This window comes from Festucalex cinctus, chromosome 10 (assembly GCF_051991245.1).
Source record: "Festucalex cinctus isolate MCC-2025b chromosome 10, RoL_Fcin_1.0, whole genome shotgun sequence".
NCBI lineage: Eukaryota > Metazoa > Chordata > Actinopteri > Syngnathiformes > Syngnathidae > Festucalex > Festucalex cinctus.
The window spans coordinates 29,708,433-29,736,422 of NC_135420.1; the positions used below are offsets into that span (position 1 = coordinate 29,708,433).

The window sequence follows — 27,990 nt, forward strand, 5'->3', positions numbered from 1 at the left end:
AAAAAAACCTGAAACTACATTTTATGTTTACTGTAATTAACGCATAAATGTCTTTGGTAATGAATTGAATTCACGAGCCTTTGGGGATGATTTGAAATGTGATTTTTATATTATTTTTCATATTAACTGGAATAAGGATGTTTATTAGTATTATTATATATTTACGGAATAAGGACGTTTGAAAGTGTCACAGAGGTGACGTCGGCTAAAAACAGCCAATAGAAAAGCACCTTCACGTGACGTCGCTCCCATGATGTTTTTGTTTTTTATACTGCGCACACGTAATACACTTTTTAACTAATACAAAAACTCAAACTCTAATCTGAAACTAAGCATTTAATTAAAAAACAAAACAAATTCAAACTCCATTTAAAAACAAAACTCCAAAACGAAATGAAAAAACGAGCTCGAATGAAAAATTCCAAGAAAGTAGACGCGCACGCGCACGTTGTTGAGAAGTTCCTCCCCCGTCTTGCACGTGCGCTGCGGCCGGACACAAGCCAGGACGGAAAGAAGGTGGAGGAGGAAGGGTGCGGTTCGAGAGGAGGAGGAGGAGGAGGAGGAGGAGGAGAGTCAAGCGGTCCGCATCGAGTCTCCAGCCTGAGCTGGTCTCGATCTCGCACGCACGCGAATCATGACGGCCGCGGCGGCTGCGTCCAAGTCCGGCAAGATGGGCGGCGGCACCAAGGCGGCGCTGCTGGTGCTGGCCCTGTGGTCCCTCATCTCCCTGGTGGTCATCGTGGTGTGGTCCACGTCTCCGGACCTGAAGAGCTCGGCCCGCTGCCGCCAGGACCTGCGCGAGAGCCGCGAGAAGGTGGCGGGCGCCGAGGCGCTGTGGGCCCGAGACAAGGACGAGCTGCAACGGCGGCTGGAGCGCGCTCGAGAGCGGCTCGAGTGGCAAGAGGCCGCGCTGGAGGCGCTGCGGCGGCGGCTGGCGATCGCCAACCGGACCCTGGACGACTGCCGGGCGCGCGAGGTACCGACCGGAAGGAATTGCTTCGTTTCGGCTCGCAGTAACTACTTTGGCGCGCGTGCCAACGTTATTTTAGTGAACTCAAACTAGAACGAAAAAGCAAAACTACTGACAAAATAAGGAAAATGCTTCAAAACAAACACTGAAATTCCTTTGCTTTCGTCTTTGGTAACGCATGAGCCTTTTCAAGTCCATTTCTTTTGATATGAACCCGAATAAGGATGTTTGAAAGTGTACCACACGTGACGTCATCTGGCAGCAGCCAATAGAAAAGCACCAAAAGATGACGTCGCTCCCATGCTTTTTTTTTTTTTTTAAATATAGCACACAAGTAATAGAAGCTTCATTGCTCTGGCAAGATGTATTGTGACTTGACGACATTTTGAGTTTGGGGGTGGTGACGAAAGCAGGAAGTCAGCGCTAATTTCCCAGCAAATTGGACACGTGGCGAGAAGACCAAGTGCCGAGCGCGGGTCAACGGTACGGACGGAACTGCTCAGGGAAAAATTGTTGTCCTGCAATTCCAGTTCTGGACAAAAGTTGGGGTCAACCTTTTGCCTTGCATGCTCGCCGGACTATTTTGCCCATTTGCTGCCGTTTCTCCGTATGCTGCATTCGAGGATGGTCGGAAGTGGGAATTTTCAGAGTTCAAACCAGGAAGTGCGTACGGGAACGCCACCCTTGAACTCGGAAAAAAACTAACTCGGATGTATCCGACTTGCGACCGTCCTCGAATGCAACATTAGCTTGTGCCTTTGCCGCCTTCATCTTCGTACGATCGTAAAAAAGTTGGAGGATTTCATTTACGTGGGAGGAACAGGAAGCGATATGCATCGGTTTCGGGTTGCCTCAACGACTACCGCCACCGATGGTCTGGAGGGGAATTACGTCTCGCGCCTGCACTGAAGGTCAAAGTCAAGTCCTCTTTATTTATATCCATATTTTCAAATAGCCTTAATGACGACGGCATATTAAGGCCACGTAGAAAGACATTTTTTTAGAGGGCGGGGCAATATGACGAGAAAAAAAGTTGATAAACGGTCACGTTTGGCCGACGTCGGATTTGTCGAATATCGTACAAACAAGTCTGTCATGTAGGAAATTGAGCGAGGATATTGTGAGGGACGACGACAACGACGCTCTTTTTGAGAAAAAACAAACCTACAACATGGTCACACGCTTCTAATCAACTAAAATGTGACTTTACAGAAAGCCTCAATTTAGTCGACATACTGTTGCTACTTCTGCCAACTTTAACATCCTGCGGAGGTCCAAAGTGGAGCCCACCGGGCCCCTCGCTCGCTCACTCCCTCCTCAAGCAGAGTGAGTAAACTAAAGAGCGACACAACTTTTCCATCCTTCAACATGTTGCTTGGAAGAAGTGAGTGTTTGTGCCACATGCACGCACGATGACTCACCCACCCGAGGGTACCGACATGCCCCCCCCCCCCGCAACCCTTCCTGCCGCGACTCCCTTTCCTTCCTTTTCCACTAGCGGCCTCTCACCAATGAAAACAGCAGCAGCAGCAGCAAAAAGTTTGCCTTGGCAGGCTGCTGCTGCGCTCGTGCTAAGCTAGCGTTAGCGCCAGAGGGAGCACATGACGTCTCGGTGTTTGTTTGCTTGATAAGGATCCCGTTGTCATGGCAACAAGACTACCGGCGCCTTCTAAAAATAGAAAAAATTTTCAACAGCTGCTTTTACTCAACGCCAGCCCGGACTGATTCCGACAACAACTGAACACGAGCAAACTCATCTGCGCCGGTCCGGAAAACATTAATTTCAAAGAAAGTCAGAAGCGACAACTGTTTAGATTTGACGTTTACCCGTCACCAGCTCATGCTAGCATGTTCCAAGCTGCTCATTTATTCAAGTTGACTGCATGTGCGTGTGCGCGTAGGCGGTCCTAATGGCCAACGTCAGCGCGCTGCAGGCGGAGGCGGAGCTTCAGCAGCGGACGCAGCTCAACCTGACCAATCAGCTGCGGCATCAACAAGGTAAGATGGCCGACGGCGTCCGCGCCGAGCCGCGCTAACGGTGCCGTTTTGCGTCCAGACCACGCGGAGGCGCTGGAGCACAACCTGACTCAGAGCGGCCATCTTGTGGCGGCCTGCTCCAGCCTGAAGGCTGCCGCCGACAACCACGCCGCCGCCGCGCACACGCAGACGCTGGCCTGCGAGGCCAACCGGGAGTTTGTGCGCAAACAGCTGTGAGTTTGCGCTCGTCGCCGATAGCCGACGTGATTTGATTGTTTCCGAGACGTCGGCCAATAAGTTCCGCTAGCTTGGCATGCTAACCCTTCAAATGTTTCTTGTGTCTTCTGTAAGAATGTGGCAGGTTTGATTAAGCCCAACCGTTAGCATCGCTCATGCTAATGCGAGTCCGCTCCGATAGCCAAATTGTGACTTGCATGCAAGGTTTTTTGTAGTCAACTAAAACTAACAAAAAACTAAAATTCCAAAAACTATTTTGTGAACAAAATAAAATAAAGGAAAACTAACTGAATCTACATTTTTATGGTTACAAAACTAAAACTATAATTATAGCAAAAATGTCATTAGTTTTTGTCTTTAATTGAATGCATGAGACTTTGGGGATGATTTGAAATTGATTTATTTTGACATGAAGTGGAATAAGGACCTTTAAAAGTGTCACACAGAAGTGACGTCATCGAGCAGCAGCCAATAGAAAAGCACCAAAAGATGACGTCGCTCCCATGATGGCTTTTTTTTTATTGCACATGAGTAACATTTAAAAAAATAATAATAATAAACTCAAACCAATACTGAAACTAAGTAAAACCAAACAAAAACTAAGCATTTATTCAATAACTAAAACTAATAAAAACTAACAGAACTACCCTGAAAACTAAACTCAATTAAAAAAACAAAACCCAAAACTAACTAAAATGAAAAATTCCAAAACTATAAGCCTGCTTGCATACTATAAAAAAAAAATAAAAAAAAATAAAAAACAAATCACTGGAAACAACGCGGCAAAAAGAAAGGAACGTCTCTTCAGACCAAGCTGACAGTCGCAATTTTCAAACTGGGGAGACGTGTCAAATGATGTCGTTTGAATTTCACAGTCCACACTGCAATCCAATTTTTTTTTTCTTCCCCTTTTCAGATTTTTCATATTTTTTCATGCGACGTGAGCAACTGTGCTAATTTCCAACCTTCCATTGTATATGGTTGTCACACATATATATATATATATATATATATATATATAAAATCACTAGTGACTATCTACTTCCAAAAAATGTAGCCATTATTTTTTGGCTGGCGATCTCCTACGTCCGTTTTTTCTGCAGTCACGTCAAGCTTTTGTTGACTGCTGAAGGTTTGGCGTCCTCTGCTGGCCAACACCAACATTACACGTGTGACATGTTGCCGGGGAAACGTCACAACAAGATGGCGGCCTGCGAACTTGCGAAGAGCGAACCGAGGGCTTCACGGAACATTCCACAACAACTTTTTTGCACCTCCACGCAAACATTTCAAGCCAAAATTAGAAACTCAAAACAAAAACAATCACAAGGCGTGTGAGCGTCCATCTTGGTTGTTGGCGCATTTAGGTTGTTTGTTATTGGAATGTTTTTGTATCTTCAGTGTGTATTTGTGTTGTTTTTTTTTAATGTGCGATTTTGTTTGCGCATTTGGTTCCTCGCTGTCGCAGCGTGAAGTGTCAAGAGGCGGCATCGGAAGCCCCGCCCCCTCCACAGACGCACCAGAACTCGGTACCGCCCGGGTCTCGGTCGGGGACGCTGTCGGCGGCGCCCGCCATGTTGGCGCTGACGTTGTGCGCCCGCCTGCTCGTCAGCTGAGTGAGTGACGTCACACGCGCGTCTGCCTGACCTGTGACCTGTCCCTAATAAAGTGGCATGTGTGTGCGCAGAGGCAGAGAAGAAGGGGCGGAGCCAGGAGGGACCACACGATTGCTGTACAAAAAAAGGACGCGCACGCACGTAACACGCACTCACACGTTTAATAAGCTGCAGACAGGTTGTTGCCACCAGAGGTCGCCACTTATTAACCAAAAGGCGCGGATTTTTCCAGGTTGGATCAATTGGCCGATCAATCGCCAATGTGAAGTTTGCGCTGACTTGACGCCAAATGACAACTCGAGAGCGGAAAATTGACGCCAGACTAAAAGTTGATCTGATGTCGCTTTGCCATCAAATGGCCACTAGGTGTCATATGCTGCCTCTAGTGGCTATGTTGCGTATTACAAAAACACTAACTTGTGCGACTCAAAGTGTGTCGTTTTCTTTCTAGCTTGATGACGTTTTTTCTGCTTGATTGATTATTCTGTAAGAGAACTTTTTGCTCTCCCATCATGCACTGGGGCTGCCGAATGACATGAAAATAAAGATGATGCATCTGTCACACCTTTTCCTCTCCTGATTGGATGGCAGCCAAAGGGGCGTGGCCACCACCAGCGCAGCTGACAATTGTTTGTAGAAGTGATTCATCTGTTGATTATGTTACAGGTGATGAAAGAATCGGATGCATTTTTGAAATTGAATTGGATTCACTTCCTGGTTTTGTGAGGTCAGCAAACGTTGCTGATTGTTTTCCAAAGTCGTCTTTTGATGATCAGAGAGCAGAGCGACGACGCCAAAGGCGGATTGACGGTCGACAGCCGGAACATTTTCACCATTTGGACAACATGAATCACTTCTCACAATTTCTTGTCCATTCGTTGGAGAATCCATATGGTTGTTGATCGATACGTGGATTGTTGCACCTCTGCTAAAAGTGGACAAATTCTGCAGAATGACATATTCTAGTGTTGTTTTCTGGTTTCTCTTCTGCTTGGAATGTTTTCACAAGAAAAAGTTCATTTTCTCAGCTTAATTATAATCATAATAAATCCGATGTTATTTTGAAAGATGCTTTACAATGACGATGGCGTTTCAACAGTAGAGCGAAGTGCAAAGTAAAAGAAGTCTATGGTTTTTACCTGTTGAGGTGTGCTGAATGGCTCCTTTTGAGATGTGTGAAAAGATTACTGCTACTGCTGCTGCTGCTGAGGATGATGATGAGGATGTTGTGGGAGATGACTGATTTGGTCAGAGAGTGTAGAAGCTACAAAAGAAAATGGGAGAATAATTGGTCAGACAATTATGATATGCAATCCAACAAGTGTGCATTGAAAGTGGCTCACTGTGAATAAACCTGCTGAGTCGCCATCATCATCATCAACTTGCTGGCAAACTCATTTGCCCACTCTTCCAACTCATCATCTGAAGAACAATTCTGGCATACGAAAACAAAGTTGCCAGAGGTGCCATTTTATATATATATATATATATATATATATATATATATATATATATATATGTGACAACAAACCCCAAAATGACTGAGACAAGTTGCCCCAAACTAGCATGTTGGCTAAAACTTGCTCGAGTTTCAAGTTGGCTTTAAAACAGAGCAGTGACTGAGGCCAAATCTCTCCTCTAACCAGTCCACATGATTTGCTGCCAAAATGTCTCCACATATACACAAGACGCCTGTTTTAAAAGATATGAACCGAAAGGAAAACAAAAAAACAAAAACAATAGCAAACAGCAAAAAAAAAAAGTTAGCCCACCCTTCACAGTCCTGCCAGTCCAGCTAGTTGACAGGTCGACGGTAAGGCAAACTAAACGAAAAGGCCGCCTATATAAAATAATCCATCGAAAAAGGACAGCAGGAGCCGTAGAAAATAATTGTTAAAAAAAAACTAAAGTACTTACAATCAAACATTTAAAAACGTAGGTGACACTAAAAAAATAAAAATGTCAAACAACAAAAAGTTATACCTGTGCATCATAAACGCCAGTTCTGCTGACATACAAAAAATGATTAAAACTAAGTCTTAAAAAAAACAATGAGCAAAAGTTTCACTCGGTGAGCAGCAACGTTCGAGTACTTCACTCAATCTGGCCTTTTTCACCACACCCACCTGAAATCGTTTAACCCTGATTTGGTTGAAGAACTACAGCGACCCCTTTAGGTGCCACTTGCTTCATATGACATTCAATCAATAGGAATATCTTTCCAGTTATGTGTCTCCTGCGTTTTGTTGTTTCCTGGTGTGGCCATTACTTCCGGCTGTGTTGCCGAGTGGTCGTGATTGGAGTAGGGAGAATGTAGGGAGGGAGAAAGGGCTCGCGACCAAACATTGAGCGAGGGCTGAGAAGGACGAGACGGCTTGTATTGGGATTGAGACGATAAAAATGTTCACCTGTTGTTCATTCAAATCACTCGACTCTCAATTGAGGGTCAATCAAAACAACAGACACCGGAAGTATTTTGTGCCTCCACGAAAGACCAAGACGAAGAAACTAATATGAAACCCTCCTTTTCAAAATAAAATCACCCATCGAAATGAAATAAAAAATAAATACAGCAAAAATAAGTCGAACATTTGTCAAGTTATTGTGAAACGTCCCATTTGGAAAAGATGAAGCGTATGAAAATCGACGCGCAAGCGCAGAACGTCCCTCCCTGCTCGCCTCTCGGTTCGGGCATCTTCGGCACTTTCCGGCGAAACGAAGCTGAAAAAGGAGAAGAGAAAAAGCTTTTTATGTGTGCGCTCTCACTGATGAAATATTTCACTTTGCATCCGTTCTAGCCCGGGTTAAACTGGAGAGCCTTCATCCCCATCATCATCATCATCATCACCACATCCCCCCGCCCCTTCTTGGCGTTCCCCGCATCATCTTCATCGTCGTCGTCGTTTCATTTGTCTTTTCTTTGCTTCCTCTTTTCCTGCTGGTCGTGTTGTTGACAGACGAGCACAAGGACAACATCTCAAGGTCAGACGCGCTTTTTGCCTTTCGGCTTCTGTTTTTGTTTTGCTCTCCGTCTCATTTTGCACGTCTGCATGTTTGGCGATGGTGGTGGTGGTGGTGGGGGGCAAGATGGAGGCAGGATGACGAGCGGCGGTGAAGGCAGGTGCATGCGAGAAAATGGAGGCTGGACAAAGAAAGGATGAGCAACGGACATCATCATCTCGGAGCAAATTCGCGCTGCGTTGCGCATGAACTTAATTGCTGCCATGGCAGCTAACCTCCAACATGACCTACATTTTGCATCTCCGGATGCATAATGATGACAATGATTTGACATTTTGTTCTTGAATTGAAGCTTTCAAGGACGATTTCCAATTCAGCATAACATTAGCCCTATTATTCATCATTCACAACATATAATGAAACAAAAACGCCCAGCAGCAGAGCGAGAGAAAGAGAAGGCGTGGCTTACGAACGTACGAGGCACGCTTTTATTTTCTGGTCTTTGCTTGTTTTTCTGCTTATTAGCATATTGCCAGCATGATTTCTTTTGATTGGAAGCTAGCCAAATCTTTACCTGCTAATCTGTGCTAGCATAGGCTAGGCTAACTGCTAATTACCAAGGGAACATGTTACATGATTCCGATTCTCTATATGCTAATCAATGCTAATGCTAAGCTAGGCTAGGCTCATGTCCTGTCCTCGCCTCCGGTTACCATGGTAACCAGACAGTCTCAGGAGGGCGCATTAGCACCTTTGCTCAGTTGTCTGTCTTCACCGAGCTAACTAGCATGGCGTTAGCATGATGTCGCCACCTTTTCCATGCTAGGATGAGCTAGCCTTCGAGGCTAACGACACACAGCGCATCATATCCATCCCTCTGCCTGCGGATGCAGTTGCCATGGTAGCCAGACAGTCTGAGGGGGAGGAGAGAGGGGGATGGGTGGAGTTAGTCATGGACACTGTTCATATTTTGATACAAACATAAAGATGATGATGAACAACAGTAAGTTGCTTGTTGCTAGCAAGTCGCCCGCCACTTTGTGTCGCCATGTCGACGTTTCCGTAGCGACCGCACCCTCAGCAACCCCCCTCCACGCGCGATTATCGACGTTTCCGTCCGCTGCTGCGTTTCATAACAAAAATCACTTTTGTCATTGATCACCTTCGATTTTGTTTTGCCACAAACCTGAGACTCCGCCTCCACATGCGCCGAGCTGAAGTCAACAAATGAGTTTGACTTCATTTGGATTGGAGAACCATGCAGGACTGCAACTAGCAACAAGTTGCACAATTAAAGGAACAGTTTGGATTTTTTGACATGAACCTCAATTTCATCCTCACCTCCAGTGTGTTTCTTTTATACAATGTTGTCTTCTAAACTTTGTTTTCAGCTAATAAATAAATAAATAAGGTGCATAATTGCTTGAGTTGAATTTTGCAGCTGCACTGAGAGGTTCTTTTTTCCAACCACGTTTTAATTCCTTCTGATTGGATCGTGTCAATTTTCATCCCCGTTTTCCTTTTCGTTTTAGTCATTGACCAAATTGTCAACTTTAGTTACCGTTATCGTCTCAATAAATGGCTTCTATTTTAGTTTTCCTTTCATTTCCGTCTGAAAAAACATTTCCGTGGCGAAAAATACGACAAACATTTTTGGTCGAGGAAATTATTTCTGCTTCTTGGCAACTGTTTGATGCAAATGTTGAAAAAGTCGGCAAAACTTGTTTGGCGTAAAAATTTGACAGGCCCATTTTTTTTGATGTGAGACACGAGTATAACCAGGTGACTCCTCCCCGCGTCTCCCGCAGGGGGCGCCGCCCTCCGCCCCAGCGCGACCATGGCCAACGCGGTGGCGTCCTACGACCAGCTGGCCCACCAGGTGGCGGCGCTGCGCAAGGAGAACTCCCACCTGAGGAGGGAGCTAGAGGACAACTCCAACCACCTTTGCAAGCTGGAGACGGAGACTTTCAGCATGAAGGTCGTTCGTCTTGACCGCTGCGACCTCGCGGATGCATTTGACGAGAGCCGTCCATCATGTTGTTGTTGTTGTTGTTGTTTCCGCCACACAGGAAGTGCTGAAGCAGCTGCAGTGTAAACTGGAGCAGGAGGCGGGAACTTTGGCCTCGTCGGGACGCAGCGACGTGCTCCACCAACTCAAAGGTTTCACGTCTCACCACGTGTCTATTGTCCACTAAAAAAATAAAATAATAATAATAATAATAGTAACCCTGCCATTGGCTATAAATACATATATTCATATTAGAAGTGTATTGATATCGTTATAAATCATGATACTTTGTCGCTTGATAGATCATCAATATGTCTATGCAAGTATGGCAATATTTGTAGTTAATATACAGCCACTATAATGGCTCCATTGTTCATGACTTATTGAGCAATTACTTGGTGAGCCATTAGGGGGAGCACCTCCTATGAGTGGCGGGGAAATGGACGCAAGTCTTCAGGCAAAGAAGACTCATCAGCTTACTTTTATTATATACATATATATATATATATAAATAAGAGAGGTGCGCAAATCTCGGCAGACTTGCCTGCCTGGAGTGTTCAAAAATAAAAAATAAAATAATTCTTCCTCATCTGCAATCGGGCGGGCTGACTGTTCAATGCTAACGCTAATAGCTAACGTGTTTCAGAGTTGCACATGGACCTGACCAACTACTACGAGCTGAAGCATCAAGGTCAGCAAGGTCATCCGTTGCGTCTGCTGGCGGACAATCAAGCGGGCCCGGCGGAGCGGGAGGAGCACCTGACTCCGCCCCCGCTCTCCTGCCACCCCTCCTCCTCGTCTCCGGGCCGACCGCCGTCCTGCGGCGACGTTTCCGCCATCATGTCGCCGCATCAATTCCTGGACGGGGCCCCGCCCAAAACGGCCGTCTACAGCGGCGCCGACGGACGCCTCAGCGACCATCACATGGACGAACTCTACAAGGAAAGGTGAGCCGGAGCATTTCTTGCTTTCTTTTTGGAAATGACGCGTCCTCGCTGATGCCTGCTGCCAAGATGGCTGCCAACAGAAAAAGCCGGCGGGTCTTGCCCGCGTTGCTCGACTTTTGTCAATCCTCCAATGACAAACGGAAAGAAAAAAAATGGACTTACAGATTTGATTTCCCATTAAGACCAAGCAGGTTTATCATCGTTTGGGATTGCGTTGTGAGTTTTGTTTTGTCATGTTAGTTTTCATTTGTTTTCAGGGTGTTTCTGTTAGTTCTTTCATCAATGTTTTTCAATGTGTATTACTTGACAGCATGGGAGCGACGTCATGTTTTGGTGCTTTCCTATTGGCTGCTTGGAGATGACATCACTTGTGTGTGACTCACTTGAAAACATCCGCATTCCGGTTCATATCCAAATAAATGGACTTCAAATCACATTTCAAATCATCCCCAAGCGTTCAATTACTAAAGACTAAAACCAAGGACATTTTACTCGCATTTTGTAAACAGAAAATGTACTTTCAGTTAGCTTTTGATTTTTCAAAAGCATTTTCGTTATTTTATCTCCTGAACGAAATTGTTTTTTGAATTTTAGGTTGAGTTTTTTCTTTCCCGTTAGCTCACTAAAATAACCTTGAGACGAAGAAAGACAAACGTGCGCACAATCAGCCGTTATCAAACGTGCGGTCTGTTTGTTAGCAGCTAGCATGCTATGTTAGCGCCAAGGCTTCCATATACGGCAAGACGAGTACATCCGGACACAAACCATTTGACGAATGACAATTGACAGCACGAAAGTAGTGATGGACGTTCTGTTTCAAGCCAAAACAAAATACCTGAAGCTTCCACTTCCACTTTGCATTCCAGTTTTTTGTAGCCGGCGTCTCCAAACGACTGCTTTCAATTTCAATGAGTCGCAGTCTTGTAGTATCCTACTCGGGACATTTTTTTGCAATACGACGTATTTCCCACCTTTTAACAAAAACGTTTGGCGGGAATCAAGCTCTCTACAAGGGGGGCTCGACCTCCGGGAGGCGGAGCGAGAGCTAAGCAGTGATGTCAGCGAGAAGGTGTACATTTGTCGCTGCTAATGCTAACTGCAACTAGCGGTGCTCTCGTCTAGAATCGCGCACAGCCGATCAGCTGGATGGGATCGGCAGATAGTTCGAATTTGTATGCAAAAATCGCTGGATCGGTTGGAATGCCATCATTTGCCAATCGATTGATCAATGGCGTCCACAAAAGATGAAATTCAAGCAAACGGGTTGACGTCTTTCTCAGCTTATACCAAACAGGCAGATTTTCAACACAGTAGTTGAACACTGCAGTTGAATAGGTGTCAATTGTACACCAATGTTGGCAATAGGTGGGCCAGGCCGATGCCAATCGGTCAACTATACAGTAAATAAACAAGTTGTTGAAATCGATTGCTCCATTTTGTGATCAGATTGCTGGTCAGATATCGATTTTGATTTTTTTTAACTCTCGTCCCACCGCAGGAATCAACTTTTGGGAGAAATTGACCGCGAGGAGCGAGAGCGCTGCTGGTACTTCAGCCAGCTGGAGGCGCTATCGCAGAAACTCGCACACCTGCCTCGCATCGACACGGTAAGCGCACGTCACGTCACGTCAGCAAGTCATCCCTCGTGACGGGACGCTCGTCCTGTGTCGCGCCCGCCGCCGACTCAACAAACATAATCAATCGTCCGTCTGGGTCTCGCTTGAGACTTTGGATCCCCCACAAATGCGTGTCAACATGAGGACCTGACGAGTGGACGCGTGTCGGGTGTGTGATGTACGTGTTGCGTTTGCTGCAGTTTTCGCTGCAGATGGACTTGATCCGCCAGCAGCTGGAGTTCGAAGTTCAGCAGGTGCGCTGCGTGATGGAGGAACGCTTCGGGAGCAGCGAGGAGATGATACGTCGCACTCAGGTGAGCAAAACGTCGCAGGCGTGCAAACCTGCTCGGTTCTAAACACGCAACGGACGGACGTTCGCAGATGCGCGTGGCTCGCCTGGAGCAGCTGGAGAAAGAACTGCAGGAGACCCAAGGGAGTCAAGAGAGCCAACTTCAGGTATGGAGTCGTCGGACGTGAACTTGGACTTTTCTTAAGGTGCGTACTTGGAATCGTAACACGGGTACTAGCCGATGAGAACTTGGGACCGAGCGAGCGCGTCAACATCACCACAACAGGAAGACTCAGTGAGTCAAATGCAAGTCCTGGTACCTTGGATTTTGGATTCTCCATCACGACCGGAGGAGAACAGCCCCCATAAGCAAAACTTTGATGCGGTCCAAGATTGCGACAATGACAATTCACTTGTCTTTTGGGACAAAAACCACGACAGGGTCTCACAAGTCCACATGTTGCCACTGAAAGTAAAGCAGTCTTCGTTCCTGACTCTGCTTCTTAAGTCCACAGGCTTTTGAGTCGCCGTTTCATGATTACAAAAGCCCACATGCACCTTTCGGTCACAAAATTCTAAAACCAAGCTCATCTTTAACTCTTCGTTCATGGATTTGGATTAATTTATTTATTTTGATTTAAAAATAAAATGTCATACTTGAGATGTTTGCATATTTTGTTTGGAAAAAAAGACGACTGTCAAATGAAGTTTTTTTTTTTTTTTTTTTTGAGGGTTTTGTTCTTGACTTGTCTTGGTCTTCACTGGCTGGGTCTTGACTCCCAAAGGTCTTGCACTTGGTGAGTTCTGGTTTTGAGCACAACATTAATATTAGCGACCTACAGCTAATCAGATATTGTCTTGACGTCCTCCTCGCGTCCGAGTGTGACAAGTCGAAGGTGTGGTCCGTAAATGTTGAATTTGTAGGATGCAGGTACGAGCCGTGTTTGTCTTTAGCGTGAGCAGCTGATCCCGAGTCTGCTTTCCCATCCCCGCGTCAGGCTGCAGAGCGTGACGGAGGCGTTGTAAGCCCAGAGCCAGAAGGCGGGGTAGAGGGGCTCGGTGAAGGTGGCGTGGAAGGTGTGGATGAGCGTCATGGCGTCGCGGGACACGCAGTAGAAGGACAAGGAGCCGGCGGCCCAGTCCAGGTGCACGCCCACCCTGTGGGTGAAGGGTCGCGGCATGCGCCGTGCCACCGTCCGGTTGTCGTGGTTCGCCGCATACGCGCGCTCCGAACATTCCAGGCTCCACGAGCGCCGGTTGAGTCCCAGGAGGCAGTCGGCGACGTTGCCGTCGCGCGCTATGTCACCGTAGGCCACGCCCACGTCTGCACCTCCGCCCCACAGGACCTCCCAGTACGCTGCACCTAGCAGACCCTGGCGGCACAGAACCTGAGGACAGGGCAGGAAGCTGAAGATAGGAGAGGAAGTTGAGGAAAAGACCGAGGAAGGGACAGAAACCTGAGGACAGGACAGGAAGCGCTGCGGATTCTGGCCTCCTCGCAGTGATGACCATGCGCGACTGGACTTCCTGTTGCCCTCGCTCAGCCGCAGCTCGCTATTGGCCGTGTCGGGGTCCAACGTTAGATAGCAGGCCACTGGACTGGACCAGGAAGTGTCCTTTGCTCCGCCCATTTCCTTCCTGTCAAACATCCACCTTGCGTCAGTCAAACGCATTTGCAAGTTCCTTTGCTCCGCGCTCACCCGACGTCGTCCTTCTTGACGTCTGTCCGAAACGACAAAATGTCCGCTGCTGCCGCTTCTTCTTCTTCTTCTTCGCGTCCTTCCTGGTGCTCTTGACGGCCCCCTACAGACCATCAAAGACAGTTAGCACACAAAGGTGTCTAATTCAGGTCCAGAAACGGAAAAACCCTGCCACTGTTTGGCTTTAGCCACAGGTGCGCCTCCTCAAGCGGTAGGGAGCCTTGAAAGATGATTTCAATGATGTCCGCCACTTGCCTGTGCACAAGCCCCTCCTCCTCGCTGTGTGCGGCGTTTGTTGAGAATCAGCAACTGATGGCAATGTTGCCTCCTGCAACATTGCCGTGTCCTCATCATCCCTCCTGTCCGTTGTCATGAAGACAGCCGACACGTCCTCCTTCAACTGCGTCAAGTCGTCTCTCAATAGAGTGAGAGCGTTTGTGTGCTCTTGGGCGGGCCTGGAGTCCTTCAAGGCCTTCAGTAAGTCCTTCTTGAGGTTCTTCAGGTCCTGGCTGAAGATGCGAAGAGTGGGAGCGGAGGTTCCGTTTTGCTCGGGAAGCGTCCCGGACCGCACAGCCTGCTCGGACGCTTCTTGTCTTTGCGCTTCCTCGTGGTCGCCCGTCGCCGACTCGGCCAGACTCATCGCGACGCTGCTGGGCAGGAAGAAAACGAAAACCTCACCGCTGGCTGCAAAAAATGGCGACAAAACGCGTTTTATGTTGAAGGTGCTCCGACGGCCTGGCATCCGCATTCTAACACTTTCACTTCTTCTCAAGCGGCATTCCGGTTCCACTTGTTTGCCTTCATTTCTCACTGCAGACAGCACACGCACACACACGGTTGTCTTTGTATCATCGTGGGGACTTCTCATTGGCACAATGCCTCAACCAAGAAACATGATTGGCTCACCCAATTCCTTAGCCTAACCTCAACCATAACCCAATTCAAACCAAAACTCTGAAAACAAGTCTTGACCCTCAAAACAAAAACAACGCCTTGTGGGGACCACCGAAATGTCCTCGCAATTTCAAGTTGGTTCCTGCAATGGTAGTTAAACCTGGAAAAAAACACACAATGTAGCAAAAACAAAGACACACACACGTTTGTCTTTGTATCATCGTGAGGACTTCTCATTGACATGATGCCTTTCCCTAACCTCAACCATCCAAAATGACTGCCAAGCCCCATTTCTTAGCCGAACCTCAACCATAACCCAATTCAAACCAAAACTCTCAAATCAAGTCTTGACCCCCAAAAAGAGGTCTTAAACCACAATTTCAAGCCTGTCCCCACAATGGTAGTTAAACCTGGAAAAACACGCGTGTACACGCTGCAGTCTTGGAATTGCGACTGGTTGCCATGGAGACCAGCTGGCCTTTGACTGGCCGTCAGCAGGCCGAGGCTGTTGGCCGCCAGCCTCGGCCGCTCTTCTTGCAGAATGCTAACGAGTCGGCGTCTTCGTTAGCGTCGCTCACGTCCCCTTTTGCTGTCGTCTGTTGTCGGCTTGGCCGCTCTCCGACCAGAAAAACAAAACAAACAAAAAAAAAAAAAAAGACAACGCGCCTCCCCCAGTGAAACGCTCGTTTGGCGCTTCCCATCCAAAATGTCTGCCTGTCCACTTGCCTGATGCTGAAACACGCAGACACACAAGCCAAGCAAATAAACGAATGCACGCCAATCAGAACATGGAAGTCATCGTCCTGTATTGTGTGCGTGTGCGCAGCTGCTGGGCGCCGAGAAGCCTCCCGCCGGAGAAGCGGAGAGCAACACGTCGTCGGCAGGCGCGGACACGGCGGCAGACGGAGGCAGCAAGGTAACCAATCGGCTCTTCCGGCGAGCGCTCACGTCAGGTGACAGGAAGTGCTGAGCGACTGACTGACTACTTGTGAACGTGGCAGGTGGAGATGGTCTTCTGGCTGCTGTCCATGCTGGCCAACAGGGACAAGGAGGAGATGTCCCGGACCCTGCTGGCCCTGTCCAGCTCGCAGGACAGCTGCCTGGCCATGAGGAAGTCCGGCTGCGTTCCCCTGCTGGTCCAGATCCTCCACGAAGAAGCCGGCGGAGGCGTGCCGGCGGAGGCGTGCTGCAGCCGGCAGGCCAAATCCCGAGCCGGCGCCGCCCTGCACAACATCATTTACTGCCAGCAGGACGAGGGCCAGGCCCGCCGGGAGATGAGGGTTCTGCACATGCTGGAGCAGCTTCGGACTTACTGCGACAGCGGCTGGGACTGGATGGAGACCCACACCGAGACCTGTCCCGGTCCAAGCAGAATCACCGGTGAGTGACGTTCACCACCATCGGACTTCCTCATGAAGGAAGCGCAGACGATTGACAGTAAGTCCGTACGAGACCCAAACCACAAACGGTCCGGTTGTCCGTTACATTCTTGAAGAGGGACCTTCTTGACGAGACCAGCGTTAAGTCGAATCCATTAGATCGCCGATTCCCAACCAGTGAGCCTTGAGAGATCGTGAGGTGTGCCTTGGAAATTTTAATGAATTGGTCCAAAAAGTCTTTTTCTTTTCTTTTTTACGACAAATATCGGCCTACGCTAACGACATGTGACAAGAACAACAATCCCAAACTTTTGATATATATACATATACAAATATATATACAAAATTGTTATCATGATGCACTTTTAGTTATATTTCAGTGGGTCGTCGGATTTTTTTTTTCATCTTTTAAAAGAAACTGTGCTAGACAAGCAGCTGAGTTTTTCTTATGCTTGTCAGATATCCCCGAACCCGTAGACCCTCAGATCTGTCAGGCCACGTGCGCCATCATGAAGCTTTCCTTCGAAGAAGAGTTCCGCCGCGCAATGAACGAATTAGGTGGGTGAAAGTGTCAAATGAAGACAAATGTTGCGGATCAGCTGATGAGAGCACCTGCGCCGCCCGCCCTACAGGTGGCCTGCAGGTGGTGGCGGATCTGATCCACTTGGACCAGCAAATGTACGGCATGCAGAACGACCCCATCAACATGGCGCTGCGGCGCTACGCTGGCATGGCCTTGACCAACCTCACCTTTGGAGATGTGGTCAACAAGGTAAGGGGCGGGGCTACACAGCACCTAGCCCACATGCGTCCTCAAGAAAGCTAAAGCTAAGGCCGGCATTTTAGTAACATGCGATGATTGATGTGATTGTTTCCTGTTCCTGACACGTGGTCATCAGTTCTTCATCTCTCCCGCAGGCCACTCTGTGCTCCCGGAAGAGTTGCCTGCAAGCTCTGGTGGCCCAGTTGGGCTCAGACAGCGAGGAGCTCCACCAAGTGGTCTCCAGCATTTTGAGGAACTTGTCCTGGCGGGCCGACATCAGCAGCAAGCGAGTCTTGAGGGACATCGGCTGCGTGTCTGCCCTGATGACGTGCGCCCTGCAGGCCACCAAGGTGAGGACCCGCCCGCGACGGACGGACGGACGTCACACGGGAACGCTTTTGACAACATCTGGTTCCCCGTTTAACCAGGAATCCACTTTGAAGAGCCTGCTGAGTGCCCTGTGGAATCTGTCGGCTCACAGCTTGGACAACAAGGAGGCGGTGTGCGCGGTGGACGGCGCGCTGGGCTTTCTGGTTAGCACGCTGACATACCGCTGCCAGACCAACTCGCTCGCCATCATCGAGAGCGGCGGCGGGATCCTGAGAAATGTGTCCAGTCTGGTGGCCTCACGAGAAGACTACCGGTGTGTACCTCGGCTCCTGTTGTCCTGAACATCTTGCCGGTGTGGGGGAAGGTCTGGGCTCAGAATGTCCTTTCTTTCTTTCAGGCAAGTCCTGCGAGAGCACAACTGCCTCCAGACTCTGCTGCAACACCTGCGCTCGCACAGCTTGACCATCGTCGGCAACGCTTGCGGAACACTTTGGAACCTGTCGGCCCGAAGCCCAAAGGACCAGGAGCTGCTTTGGGACTTGGGTGCAGTGAGCACATTACGCAATCTGATCCACTCCAAACACAAGATGATCGCTATGGGCAGCGCCGCAGCTCTGAGGAACCTGCTGACCAATCGACCCCCAAAGTACAAGGACGCTTCGGTGCTCTCGCCGGGATCCTGCGTGCCTTCGCTTTACATGAGGAAGCAGAGGGCGTTGGAGGCCGAGCTGGATGCCAAACACCTGGCTGAGACTTTTGACACGCTGGACAAGCGGAGTCCCAAGCACTTGAGCTTCAACAAGCAACTGCGCCACATTGAAAGTCTGGCCAAGGATTACGCGTCCGATTCCGGCTGTTTCGATGACGAAGAGGCCCCCAACGTCTCCTGCAGTCTGGACACTGGAACGTTCTCCATGCTGTCCACGTACCTCAGCAACTCCAACTTGCTACAGAACCGTAAGCAGGACAGTGAGCCCGAGTGTGACGTGGACCCGCCTCAGATGGACCGGAGACAACCGGCATCTGATGACGTCGTGTCCGCCGCTGCTGAGAAGCTGGCGAAGAAGATCACCAACACGGTTGCAAAGATTGACAGACTCGTGGAGGACATCACCATGCACACTTCCTCCGAAGACAGCTTCAGCCTCAGCTCTGAAGACCACCTGGCAGACTGGCCTTATGGATTGAACGAGCTCAACGAGAGTCGCGCCAAGTCGTGCTCCCCCTGCCGCCTGTCAGACACGAGCAGCTTGGCCCATCGAGAACGCCTCAGCAGGGCCCACGCCTTGCTGCGCCTGAAAAGCACTCACGCAAGCGTATCCACCGACAGCTTGAACAGCGGCAGCACCAGCGACGGCGACTGTGGCAGCAAAGACCCGGTGCGACCCGCTCCAAAAGCTCGGATCCTCCAAAAACGACCCGACCAGCTGGACCTGAAGGTGGCTCACCCAGACCATCACGATGTGCAACCTGCTCTCTTGAGTCAGACTGCCCGGCAAGAAGTTCCTGAGAGGGATTCCGTGGATAACAAAGACAAAATTGCTTTGGAACTCCTCAACTCGGATGCAGAAAAGAACCAGGACCCGCCGGTGCAAACTCCTGCGAGCGTGTCCACAAAAGTCTCTTCCGACGTCAGCATGGCCTCCATCAAACTTTCTCCTTCATATCAGCAGGTTCCGCTCATTCAGAGCGTTGCAAAATTTGGTGTCGCAAAGACGTCGATCAACGTTCAGGCCGCTGAAGCCATGAGGAGGCAAGCGTGGGTGCCCACTGCCATGACCGGAGGCAGCATGACCAAGTTTTCTCCAATGGCATCCAGCAGGAGTCCAACCATCGGCACCATGGAGACGGTCCAGAAATACTCGGTGGAAAACACGCCAATCTGCTTTTCTCGGTGCAGCTCCTTGTCCTCCTTGTCGTCTGGGGAGGGAGCGCTGGATGCACAAAGTGACAACGAGCTGGAGAGTGACTCCTCACTTGAAATCCTTGAAGTGGACGATGGAGAGGATGTCCAGAGGGCCGAGGAGGATGAGACCTTAGAGGATCTGAGTGACAGCCAGCTGCTCATGACCGACTCCAAAACCTTCCCTAGCCAAGAGACCCATCCCATCACAATTCCGTGTCCGATCAAAAGGGAGAAGGTCTTCCTTCGGGGCTCCTCACCAACAGCACTCGAAGACAGATCACCGTCCAGTTCCTCTGAGAACTACATCCACGAGACTCCTCTGGTCATGAGTCGCTGCAGTTCAGTCAGTTCCCTGGGCAGTTTCGAGTCACCGTCCATTGCGAGCTCCATCCAAAGCGATCCCTGCAGCGAGATGATCGATGGAACCATCAGCCCCAGCGATCTTCCAGACAGCCCCGGGCAAACCATGCCTCCCAGTCGAAGCAAGACCCCTTGTTGCGTGGAGTCCAATGGCGGAGAAGCGCAGACGGGAGGTTCGGCGGCGGGTCAGTGGGAAAACAGTCTGCGGAAGTTGATGGAGGTCAGCGACTCCAAAGACAGGTTTAACCTTCCTCCCGAATTGGACACAATGATCTACTTCACCGTGGAAAAGCCCACAGAGAATTTCTCCTGTGCATCCAGCCTGAGCGCTTTGCCTCTTCATGAGCACTACATTGAGAAAGACGTGGAGCTGAAACTGACGCCGCTCCTCCAGCAAAGCGGCAAGAACCCGGCTGTCCAGGACCAAGACGACCAGGGTCTCCGCCCCGGCGAGAGATGCAGCGAAGGCAACTCTGACGACGACATCGAGATCCTGAAGGAATGCATCAATTCAGCAATGCCGTCCAAATTCAGGAAGGTCAGACCTTCCTTGATGACCAACATTCCTCCTCATTTTCTCAGTTCCCCAAAAGCTTTGCATCTTCCCGTTTACATGATGCTCCCAAATGGCAAAACGCAGCTGTACCCTGGGAGGAGAATCGTCATCCCGCAAAAGGACGTCAAGTTTGATGATTCATCCGTCGCCGACTCGGCCGACGGGACTCCGGTCAACTTCTCCAGCACAACTTCACTGAGTGACGAAACTCTTCAGTACCCGGTGAAGGACTCCCCGGCTCGGCCCCTCTCCAAGCAAGGACTCCTTGATGAGGAGGCGAAGAGGATCGAAGACTTGAGGATCTTCTCCCACTTCCACAAACCAAACAAGATGAGTTACCCGCCCGTGATTCCCGCCGGCCGTACGAGCAAGCATGTCATTCCCACTCAGAAGGTTCTGATGCAGAGCAAGGAAGTGGCTGACAGAGTGGCCAGCCAGAGGAATCGCGAGCATTCTCCCAGCCAAACCAAGAAGATGAAATGCCAGGGTGCTGCTGGGAAGCCGCAACTTCCCATTATAAAGCACAGGCCGGAAAGTAGCGTGAACCAAAAGAGGAACGCGGCGCAAATGTCGCCTTCTTTAGTGGAGTCCAACCATTTGTGCCAGGACCAAACCAAACTTGTCGGCAGAAACCACGTGAGGGAAGCCAGCAGGAATTCTCTGTCAAGAAGCATGACCAACATTGGCAGGACTCAAGCAAAGCCCAGAGGTTTCCACAGGCTCAAGCAGAACTTGATGAAGGATGACGCCCCGGCCTGTTACTCCCTCAGCTCCTCGCTGAGTTCCCTCAGTGACGCGGACTTTGAGGATCATACATCCAAAGCGCAGCAGATTTGGTACAAGAACAGACACAACAAAAGCCTGAATACAATGCAGCAAGCCAAGCCCTTGAGCGTCCGCAGCCAGTTTGACGAGCAAAGCTCTCCCAGTTCTGTCAGCATGGACTCGGAGGACGACCTCCTCCAGAAGTGCATAACTTCGGCAATGCCCAAACAGAGACGGAAGATGGCCGCCAGGAAAAAACAAGTGCAGAAGGCCTCAGAGGTCTGGAACATGGATGAGGATAGCGATGACCCGGCGTGGGATGAAGACTCAGACCTGAACAGTGTGGAGTGGAGGGCCATTCAAGAAGGGGCAAATGCTGTCGTGACTGGACTTCAGGCAGCCAAGTCTCAAGAAGTCTCCTCTGAAGAAAGTGAATCTGTTTTGTCCTTTATGTCGACTTCCAGCTTTACCCCCAAAGAGAAGAAATTTGCAAAAGACAAAAAGGCCAACAAACCTCTGGACTTTGCACAGCGCAAGCCAGTGCCCAACTTACCAGTGGTTTTCAGAGGCAGAACCGTCATCTACACTCCCATAAAAGAGACGGCTCCGTCCCAAATACCTCCACCCAGAAAAGTATCCGCCAAAGGCGATGCTCCAAAGAACCCCGAGCTGGCTCAGCACAGATCCAAGAGCCTTCACCGATTAGGAAGACCTCAGGACATGGAGCTGCATTTGCCAAAAAGGAGCTCGACTCCGCCTCCAAGGATACCAAAGAGTTCTTCTTCCGGATCATCACAAAGTTCTACACCATCCAAACATTCTCAGAACAAGCTTGCATCGCCAACTCAGACAATGAGCAGGCCGATCCAGAAAAAGAATGGCACGCCGTCAAGTAGCCCACCAGCTCGTAGTCCCCCTGAAAGAATGGGACGCTCTCCTGTTGTTAACAAAGTTGAAAAAACACCACCACCCAAAACCCAGAAGTCGCCAGTCAGAATCCCTTTTATGCAGAATTCTGTGAGGCCGGCCAGACCTCTGTCACCTCTGGTCACCAATCAGGCTACAGGTAGACCAAATCCGGTCAGCGGGAAACGAGTCCTTCCCGCTAAGCGGTCTGATCTGGTCAGGATGACATCAGCCCATTCTATTAACAGCGAGTCAGACTCAAATGGATTCTTGAGACAGCTGACATTCATCAAGGACTCAAAGAGTGGACTAAAACGTGACTGCGCGCCACGTGTCCACATGTCTCGATCGCGGAATGGTTCCCCCCACCGGGCGGTTCCGGGGCCTTCGGCAGTCTTCCTTTGCTCATCCCGCTGCCAGGAGCTGAAGGCGGCCGCCCAGCTCCCGAGGAAGATGCCAGGGAAAAGTACAGGACAAGTCCAGAGAGCTCAGCCGGCAGTTGACAAACAGGCCACAAGCACCTCCAGGGTGACCTCCAGACAACGGGACCTGTCAGAAAGACGTCCACCCAGGAGAACCAGCTCCGAAAGCCCCAACAGGGCAGCTCAACGAAAAGCTCCGGGCAGAGTTTGGGGAGCGAGACAACAACAACAACAACAGGACATGGAAACATTTAAACGGCACGCTTCATCTCCGAGTATAAACATCCTGAGCCGAGTGACCAGTCGCTCGTCCCTCCGCTCGTCATCCTCCGACTCTAGCGGACGAGCCAAAAGCGAGGATGACACAAAGAAGAAAAGTCAGAGGTCCCGTGTGAACGACAGGGTCACCTGGAGGAGGATCAGGGATGAAGACGTGCCTCAGATCTTGAAAAGCACCCTGCCGGCCAACGCGTTACCTCTGGCGCCTTCGCCCGACGGCGCAAAGCCACCGCTGGCTCTTCCGGGGAAGCTGCCGACCATCCTCCTGGCCTCGCGCAGCGTGAGCGACGCTACGGTTCAGACGGATGATTTCTCCAGCGGCAAGATCAACTCCGGCACCTCTCCCGACCCGGACTCAACGGCAGCCATCCTGGACGACGCGGCGGCAGGACGAGGGCTCCTCAGGAAGTTTGGTGCCAACACAGGAGGAAACACTCACGACGGAGACTTGGAAGGCAACGCCTCTGCCGGGAAATCGGACGGACACGTGGGCGGGGCCGTTCATTTCCGCCACGGATCTCCGAGCAAGGCGGCCAGAGTTTCCCCGTTCAACTACGTCCCCAGTCCCATGGCGGCCGTGCAGGAGGACGACCACAAGACTGAAAGCAAAAGTCAGTCGTAAATGTTTGATCAAAGACGTTGAGGAGAATCCTGGACCTGACTTCACATCTTTTGCTTGTACAGTCCACCGCAACCCAGCTTGAACCGTCTCCATGCTACTGGAGGGGGCGGGGCAACCTGGGGCTTTTAGTCAATCAACATTTTGTACTTGTTTTTCTATTTGTAGAATAATTGTGTCTCATTAGAAATGTTGCAAGTACATTGCAGAAGAACGCGGTACAGTATGCAAAAACCTTTGAGGGGGTGGGGCCAAATGCGTCCACCTCTTCTCAACAACAAACAAACATGCTACAAGCTAACTGCTAATACACAAAGATTTAGTATTTGCGCAAAAAGCATCAGTGTCACATTAGCCTTTGATTAGTCGGGAGTTGATGTGTTCCTCATCAGGTTTGTCAATAATAATAAGAATAAGAATAATCATGATATACAAGACAATGTGCTGATGACCATGCGAAGGGGATGCGAATGGACTCAAGTGCTTGTGCGTACAATTGGCGTGATGAGCTTTCGTGAAGGAAATGTCTTCCTCGTACAAGCTGCTCACGTTTGCCAAACATTCGCATTCACGTCTCTCTTGCCAAGTGGCTTCCTCTCGTCTGGTAGCATTAGCAGCAAGCTAACCCGCATGTAGCGACTGGCCTCTTTCTTTCTTTTCAGTTCAACGACTTGATTTTGGTTTCTTTTTCTTTTTGCTTGACAAGATGAAAGAAAGCGTGTCAGTCAGCCATGTTGTGGCAAGTAGACCACGTCAACACGCCACCTAAACGAGAACTGGACTTCAAAAGTTGTCATGTGTGTGAAATAGGCATTATGTGTCATGCATTCACCTAATAAAAACTCATGAGCGTACATCAAGTATTTATGATTACTGGATGCAGAAAGGACTGTTGACTTGCGTTTTGTTTTGTTTTTTGACCAAAAGGAGCCATTTTACGCATTTTGCTCACAATTTCAAAGTTCCCAGATGTGTTTCGTTATTTCAAGAAAACATTCTATGTGTCACCATCAACACGACGTTTGGATTAATAACCCGATCGTGGAAATGATGAGACGACAATTGAATATTTTCATTGATCAAGTTCCATCCATCTCAGAGGGCTCCCATGTTGAGCAATATCGCCCTCTGCTGTTGACCAAAATTAACGTCACCAACTGTTTATGTGCTTGCGTTGCAAACGTCTTCACGTGACCCAGAAACCCGTTTAGCGGTCTCCCCAGTAAAAATGTTCCCCGACTTGCTCCAATTTTTTGCGTGGGAAGCTCACTAAACTGTTGACATGGTTTGTCCACATGACGTGACGTTGGTTGGCAACGCGTGTGACAGCAGTCGTGACACAAAAACACTTGTGGCTTACTCAAAGCCCGTTTCAATGTATCCGCACGAGTTGCTTACCGTTCGGCCGGTTCGTCCACATGGCGACGCGGTTTCGGCGCTTGAAACGGATCACTTTTGAAAGCGGGCTCCAGAGTGGAAAGATTTCCAAACACGTTCCGACGTGGACGCCGTAGCAGGATAGCGACTTCTCCCGTGACTGCCCACGAGCCGCCAGTCTGTCGACAACAATGGCGGATAGGGTCGTCGTTTGGCCCAACCTCCTTCTAGCTTGTTGATGCTTTAACAGCAAAACGTTTTGCGTGACGTTGTTGGACTTGAATCGCCCGCCATTGTCACTTCTGTGTTGTGTTGGTCTCACTGATCTGTATATATGGCTGGATGGCCCACACGCGCACGTTGAAGCCACAGGGCGGCCATCTTACTCCTCTCATCTCGCGAGCAGACTACCATTTAAGCTACTTTGAAGACCACCTTTTCTTTTATCGCTCAGTTGCTAGACCAGACCCCTGTTGTTTCTGTCTCAAATGTTCGCTAATTTCGACCCTGTAAATGTATACGATCGTATGCCTACAAACGTTTCTTGGGAGGAGTAATATGGCGGCCTATTCAGATCAGTGGTTCGTCTTCTTCGCTGATTCTTCTTCTACGCTTCCCGTTAACTCCCCGTGGCAGCGCTACAGCGCCAATGCAGACTTGGCATATATTACAGCCGTTCAACGTCTTCTTTTGGACGCTCGCATGTCTGGAAGACGTTTTGTTGTGACTTGTGATTTGTTTGAGGAACGAACATGTGCTTCCATGTGACACTAACACTAAAGACATTAACGGCTTCGTCATACAAGTTGCACAATTCATGCGCTTTGTCCTTCTAACTCTGAAGACGAAAGTTTTGAAATGAGGCCAAATCATGAAAGCTGTCAAGTGTCTTTTTACATTTCAGACATGAAATATAGTTGCAATACTTTTCACAAATCCATAGCATTTATTTTGAATGTGAATGCAAAACGTCGGACTCGTGCTTCGCCATCACTCAGGTGTGATGCAGCAACATCAGCTTGAGGTTCGCAACTGTTCCACCTTCAGTGACGTTTGGAAAAGAACCAAGATGAGGAGCTCACTTGCAATGCATTTGCCTGTTTTCAAAGAAAGGAAACGGCCTGTAGAGCCAAAACGGAATCATCATCTTTCCACAACAGATCGCAAATCATGAAACTTTCATTCGGGTCAACAAAACGGTGACGACATTTTGCCATTTGACCAAATCGCTCCGCTTACGTGGACAAAATGCTAAATATTTCATGCTGGCAGGATTGAAATCCAACAAGGTCTCGACATGATTCACCAAATAATTGTTGATGAATTTGATCATCAATTAGGATATGAATTTTTCCACCAGGCTGATGATGAGAAGCAGGATGTTTTGCATGTGCCACCAGGGGGCGTCAAAACACTTGCATCCTCCAATCAACTTCAAAAGGTGAAGACATCAGTCAGCAAAGTCCACCTTTGACCTCCGCCACGTGGCGCTCCAGTCGCTGGCCCGCCGCCCTCAGGTGGTCCCGCTGGCGCGTCACCAGCGCCTCCACTTCCTGCAGTTGCCGCGTGACGTCGGCGTGACGCCGACATTGCCGGAAGGTCGTCTCCGCCTCGCCCGCTGACGACACAACAAAAGCACGTCAATCCATCGATCGCGGCGACTGGACCGACATCCGCTCAAGTGCGACCTGTCGAAGGCAAGTGCTGAAAACGGGTGCAAAGTCTGACTCAATGATACCATAAGGGCAATATCGTGATATCGTGATATTGAAACTGCCACAATATCGTCGTCATCGTGTTCACAATATTTATAAAAAAAAAAAAAAAAAAAAAAAAAGTCAGGTTGATTTCCATTGGTGCAGTTCTGGCACCCTCTAGTGTCTACATTATTAGTGCAATTTAATTTTCATGAGGGATGTTTTGGCCTTCTATGTTTCAAATGGATGCTAATTGATTAAGTGGAACCAAATTTGCTTGTGAATCGATCAATGTGTGCTTGGATTAGCAAGTATATGCATTGCTGTTATTGTGAAGACGTGTTTTGCACTTCGGTTTTGTGGACTTTTTTTTTTTTTTTTTTAGATTTTCTAGGAAGACTGTAAATTTGATCATTTGAAAAAAAGAAACAATGGCAGACATTTCTATGAATAAAGTGTTGCCTATTATCTGTATTGCAATTATTGTGACTAATCATGAACGTGATCTTGTCTTCACATATATGATTGACTAATAGGAAATGTACGATTTCTATAGTGTGTATCAAAGTGGCCTTGGCAGTCCTGAATCACTTTGAAAACGGTCGCTGAGCACGCGATGACGATGACGCAGTGAGTCAAGTTGTGTCGAGCCTCACCTTCTTGTTGTTGTTGTTGTTGTTGTTGCTGCGGCGGCGGCAGGACGCGGAAGACCGGATCGTCGGGCTCGGCGCCGCTGACGTCCTCCAGGATGCGGTCCACGCCGGGAGGCGACGGCCTGCTGGGCAGGACGACGCGCTTCTTGCTTTTCAAGCTCACGTTCATGATGACCGCCTTGCGCACGACCAGACGAGACAATCGATCGATCGATCGATCTACTTGCTTGCTTTGCCAGTCAGTGAGTTCCGCGACTGGTGATTTTCAAACGAGCGTGTTAGCTTTTCTGCTAGCTACATGAAAATTGTCAGTCCCAGTGACGTCGCTGTTGATTGACGTGCGTTCTCCGTGTGATTCGCTTGCATTCCGCTTGTAAATAAATCCAATTTGAGGCCAAAAAGATGATCAGTTTTGAGCTCCTTTCAAACATGCAACGTCGCACAACTTCTTCTGTCGTCATTTGACTGTCGCCTTCATCTTGGGTTTGTGTGGCGCCACCTGTCGTCTTGGACGACTGATTAGGTCAGGAAACATTTCTTTTGTATTTGGTACTTTTTTTTTTTTCTTTTTTTTTTTTAATGATTGTCTTTGTTAGCAAATGTTTTCCGACTGCCTTGGCATAAGCGTAGGTGCTAAACACTGACCTGTATAGCCGATAGACGCCAGTGCAAGCCGTTGAAGTCACAGAGCGGCCATCTTGCTCCTCCCACCTCGCCAGCACATTACTGTATATACTATAAAGTATACGTGCAGATGAGACGA

The 27,990-nt window shown here is 49.1% G+C and overlaps 4 protein-coding genes across 7 annotated transcripts; 2 read left to right on the forward strand and 2 right to left on the reverse strand.

The window, feature by feature from the left end:
• The first annotated feature begins 287 nt into the window (after positions 1-287).
• On the forward strand, positions 288-5,362 carry LOC144026819 (uncharacterized). Its single transcript, XM_077533838.1, has 5 exons — positions 288-976; positions 2,872-2,968; positions 3,027-3,180; positions 4,653-4,800; positions 4,872-5,362. Exons 1-4 carry the CDS (start codon positions 635-637, stop codon positions 4,798-4,800), a joined length of 741 nt encoding a protein of 246 aa, XP_077389964.1. The 5' UTR covers positions 288-634; the 3' UTR covers positions 4,872-5,362.
• Positions 5,363-7,176: 1,814 nt separating this feature from the next.
• Positions 7,177-24,354, forward strand: apc2 (APC regulator of WNT signaling pathway 2). The gene is made up of 14 exons (XM_077533826.1): positions 7,177-7,782; positions 9,570-9,739; positions 9,831-9,921; positions 10,416-10,716; positions 12,215-12,323; positions 12,533-12,646; positions 12,714-12,788; positions 16,042-16,131; positions 16,217-16,595; positions 17,054-17,152; positions 17,227-17,366; positions 17,513-17,707; positions 17,786-18,000; positions 18,085-24,354. The coding sequence occupies exons 2-14, from the start codon at positions 9,599-9,601 to the stop codon at positions 23,501-23,503; spliced, it is 7,368 nt and encodes a 2,455-aa protein (XP_077389952.1). The 5' UTR covers positions 7,177-7,782; positions 9,570-9,598; the 3' UTR covers positions 23,504-24,354.
• LOC144026816 (uncharacterized) lies at positions 8,208-15,968 on the reverse strand. Of its 3 annotated transcripts, XM_077533834.1 has the most exons (7): positions 14,577-15,968; positions 14,322-14,424; positions 14,079-14,259; positions 12,942-14,009; positions 10,165-10,841; positions 9,704-9,952; positions 8,208-8,675 (listed from the first exon to the last, which is right to left on the reverse strand). In XM_077533834.1, the coding sequence occupies exons 1-4, from the start codon at positions 15,187-15,189 to the stop codon at positions 13,572-13,574; spliced, it is 1,335 nt and encodes a 444-aa protein (XP_077389960.1). In that variant the 5' UTR covers positions 15,190-15,968; the 3' UTR covers positions 8,208-8,675; positions 9,704-9,952; positions 10,165-10,841; positions 12,942-13,571. The 3 variants fall into 3 exon arrangements, with proteins under 3 accessions (XP_077389960.1, XP_077389958.1, XP_077389959.1); XM_077533832.1 differs by having other exon boundaries at positions 10,529-10,841; positions 12,942-14,259; XM_077533833.1 differs by lacking the exons at positions 8,208-8,675; positions 9,704-9,952; positions 10,165-10,841 and having other exon boundaries at positions 12,182-14,259.
• A 1,446-nt stretch (positions 24,355-25,800) lies between the features above and the next one.
• On the reverse strand, positions 25,801-27,926 carry c10h19orf25 (chromosome 10 C19orf25 homolog). 2 transcript variants are annotated; one of them, XM_077534366.1, is made up of 2 exons: positions 27,231-27,926; positions 25,801-26,581 (listed from the first exon to the last, which is right to left on the reverse strand). In XM_077534366.1, exons 1-2 carry the CDS (start codon positions 27,394-27,396, stop codon positions 26,412-26,414), a joined length of 336 nt encoding a protein of 111 aa, XP_077390492.1. In that variant the 5' UTR covers positions 27,397-27,926; the 3' UTR covers positions 25,801-26,411. The 2 variants fall into 2 exon arrangements, with proteins under 2 accessions (XP_077390492.1, XP_077390493.1); XM_077534367.1 differs by having other exon boundaries at positions 25,801-26,495; positions 27,231-27,914.
• Between the last annotated feature and the right edge of the window lie 64 nt (positions 27,927-27,990).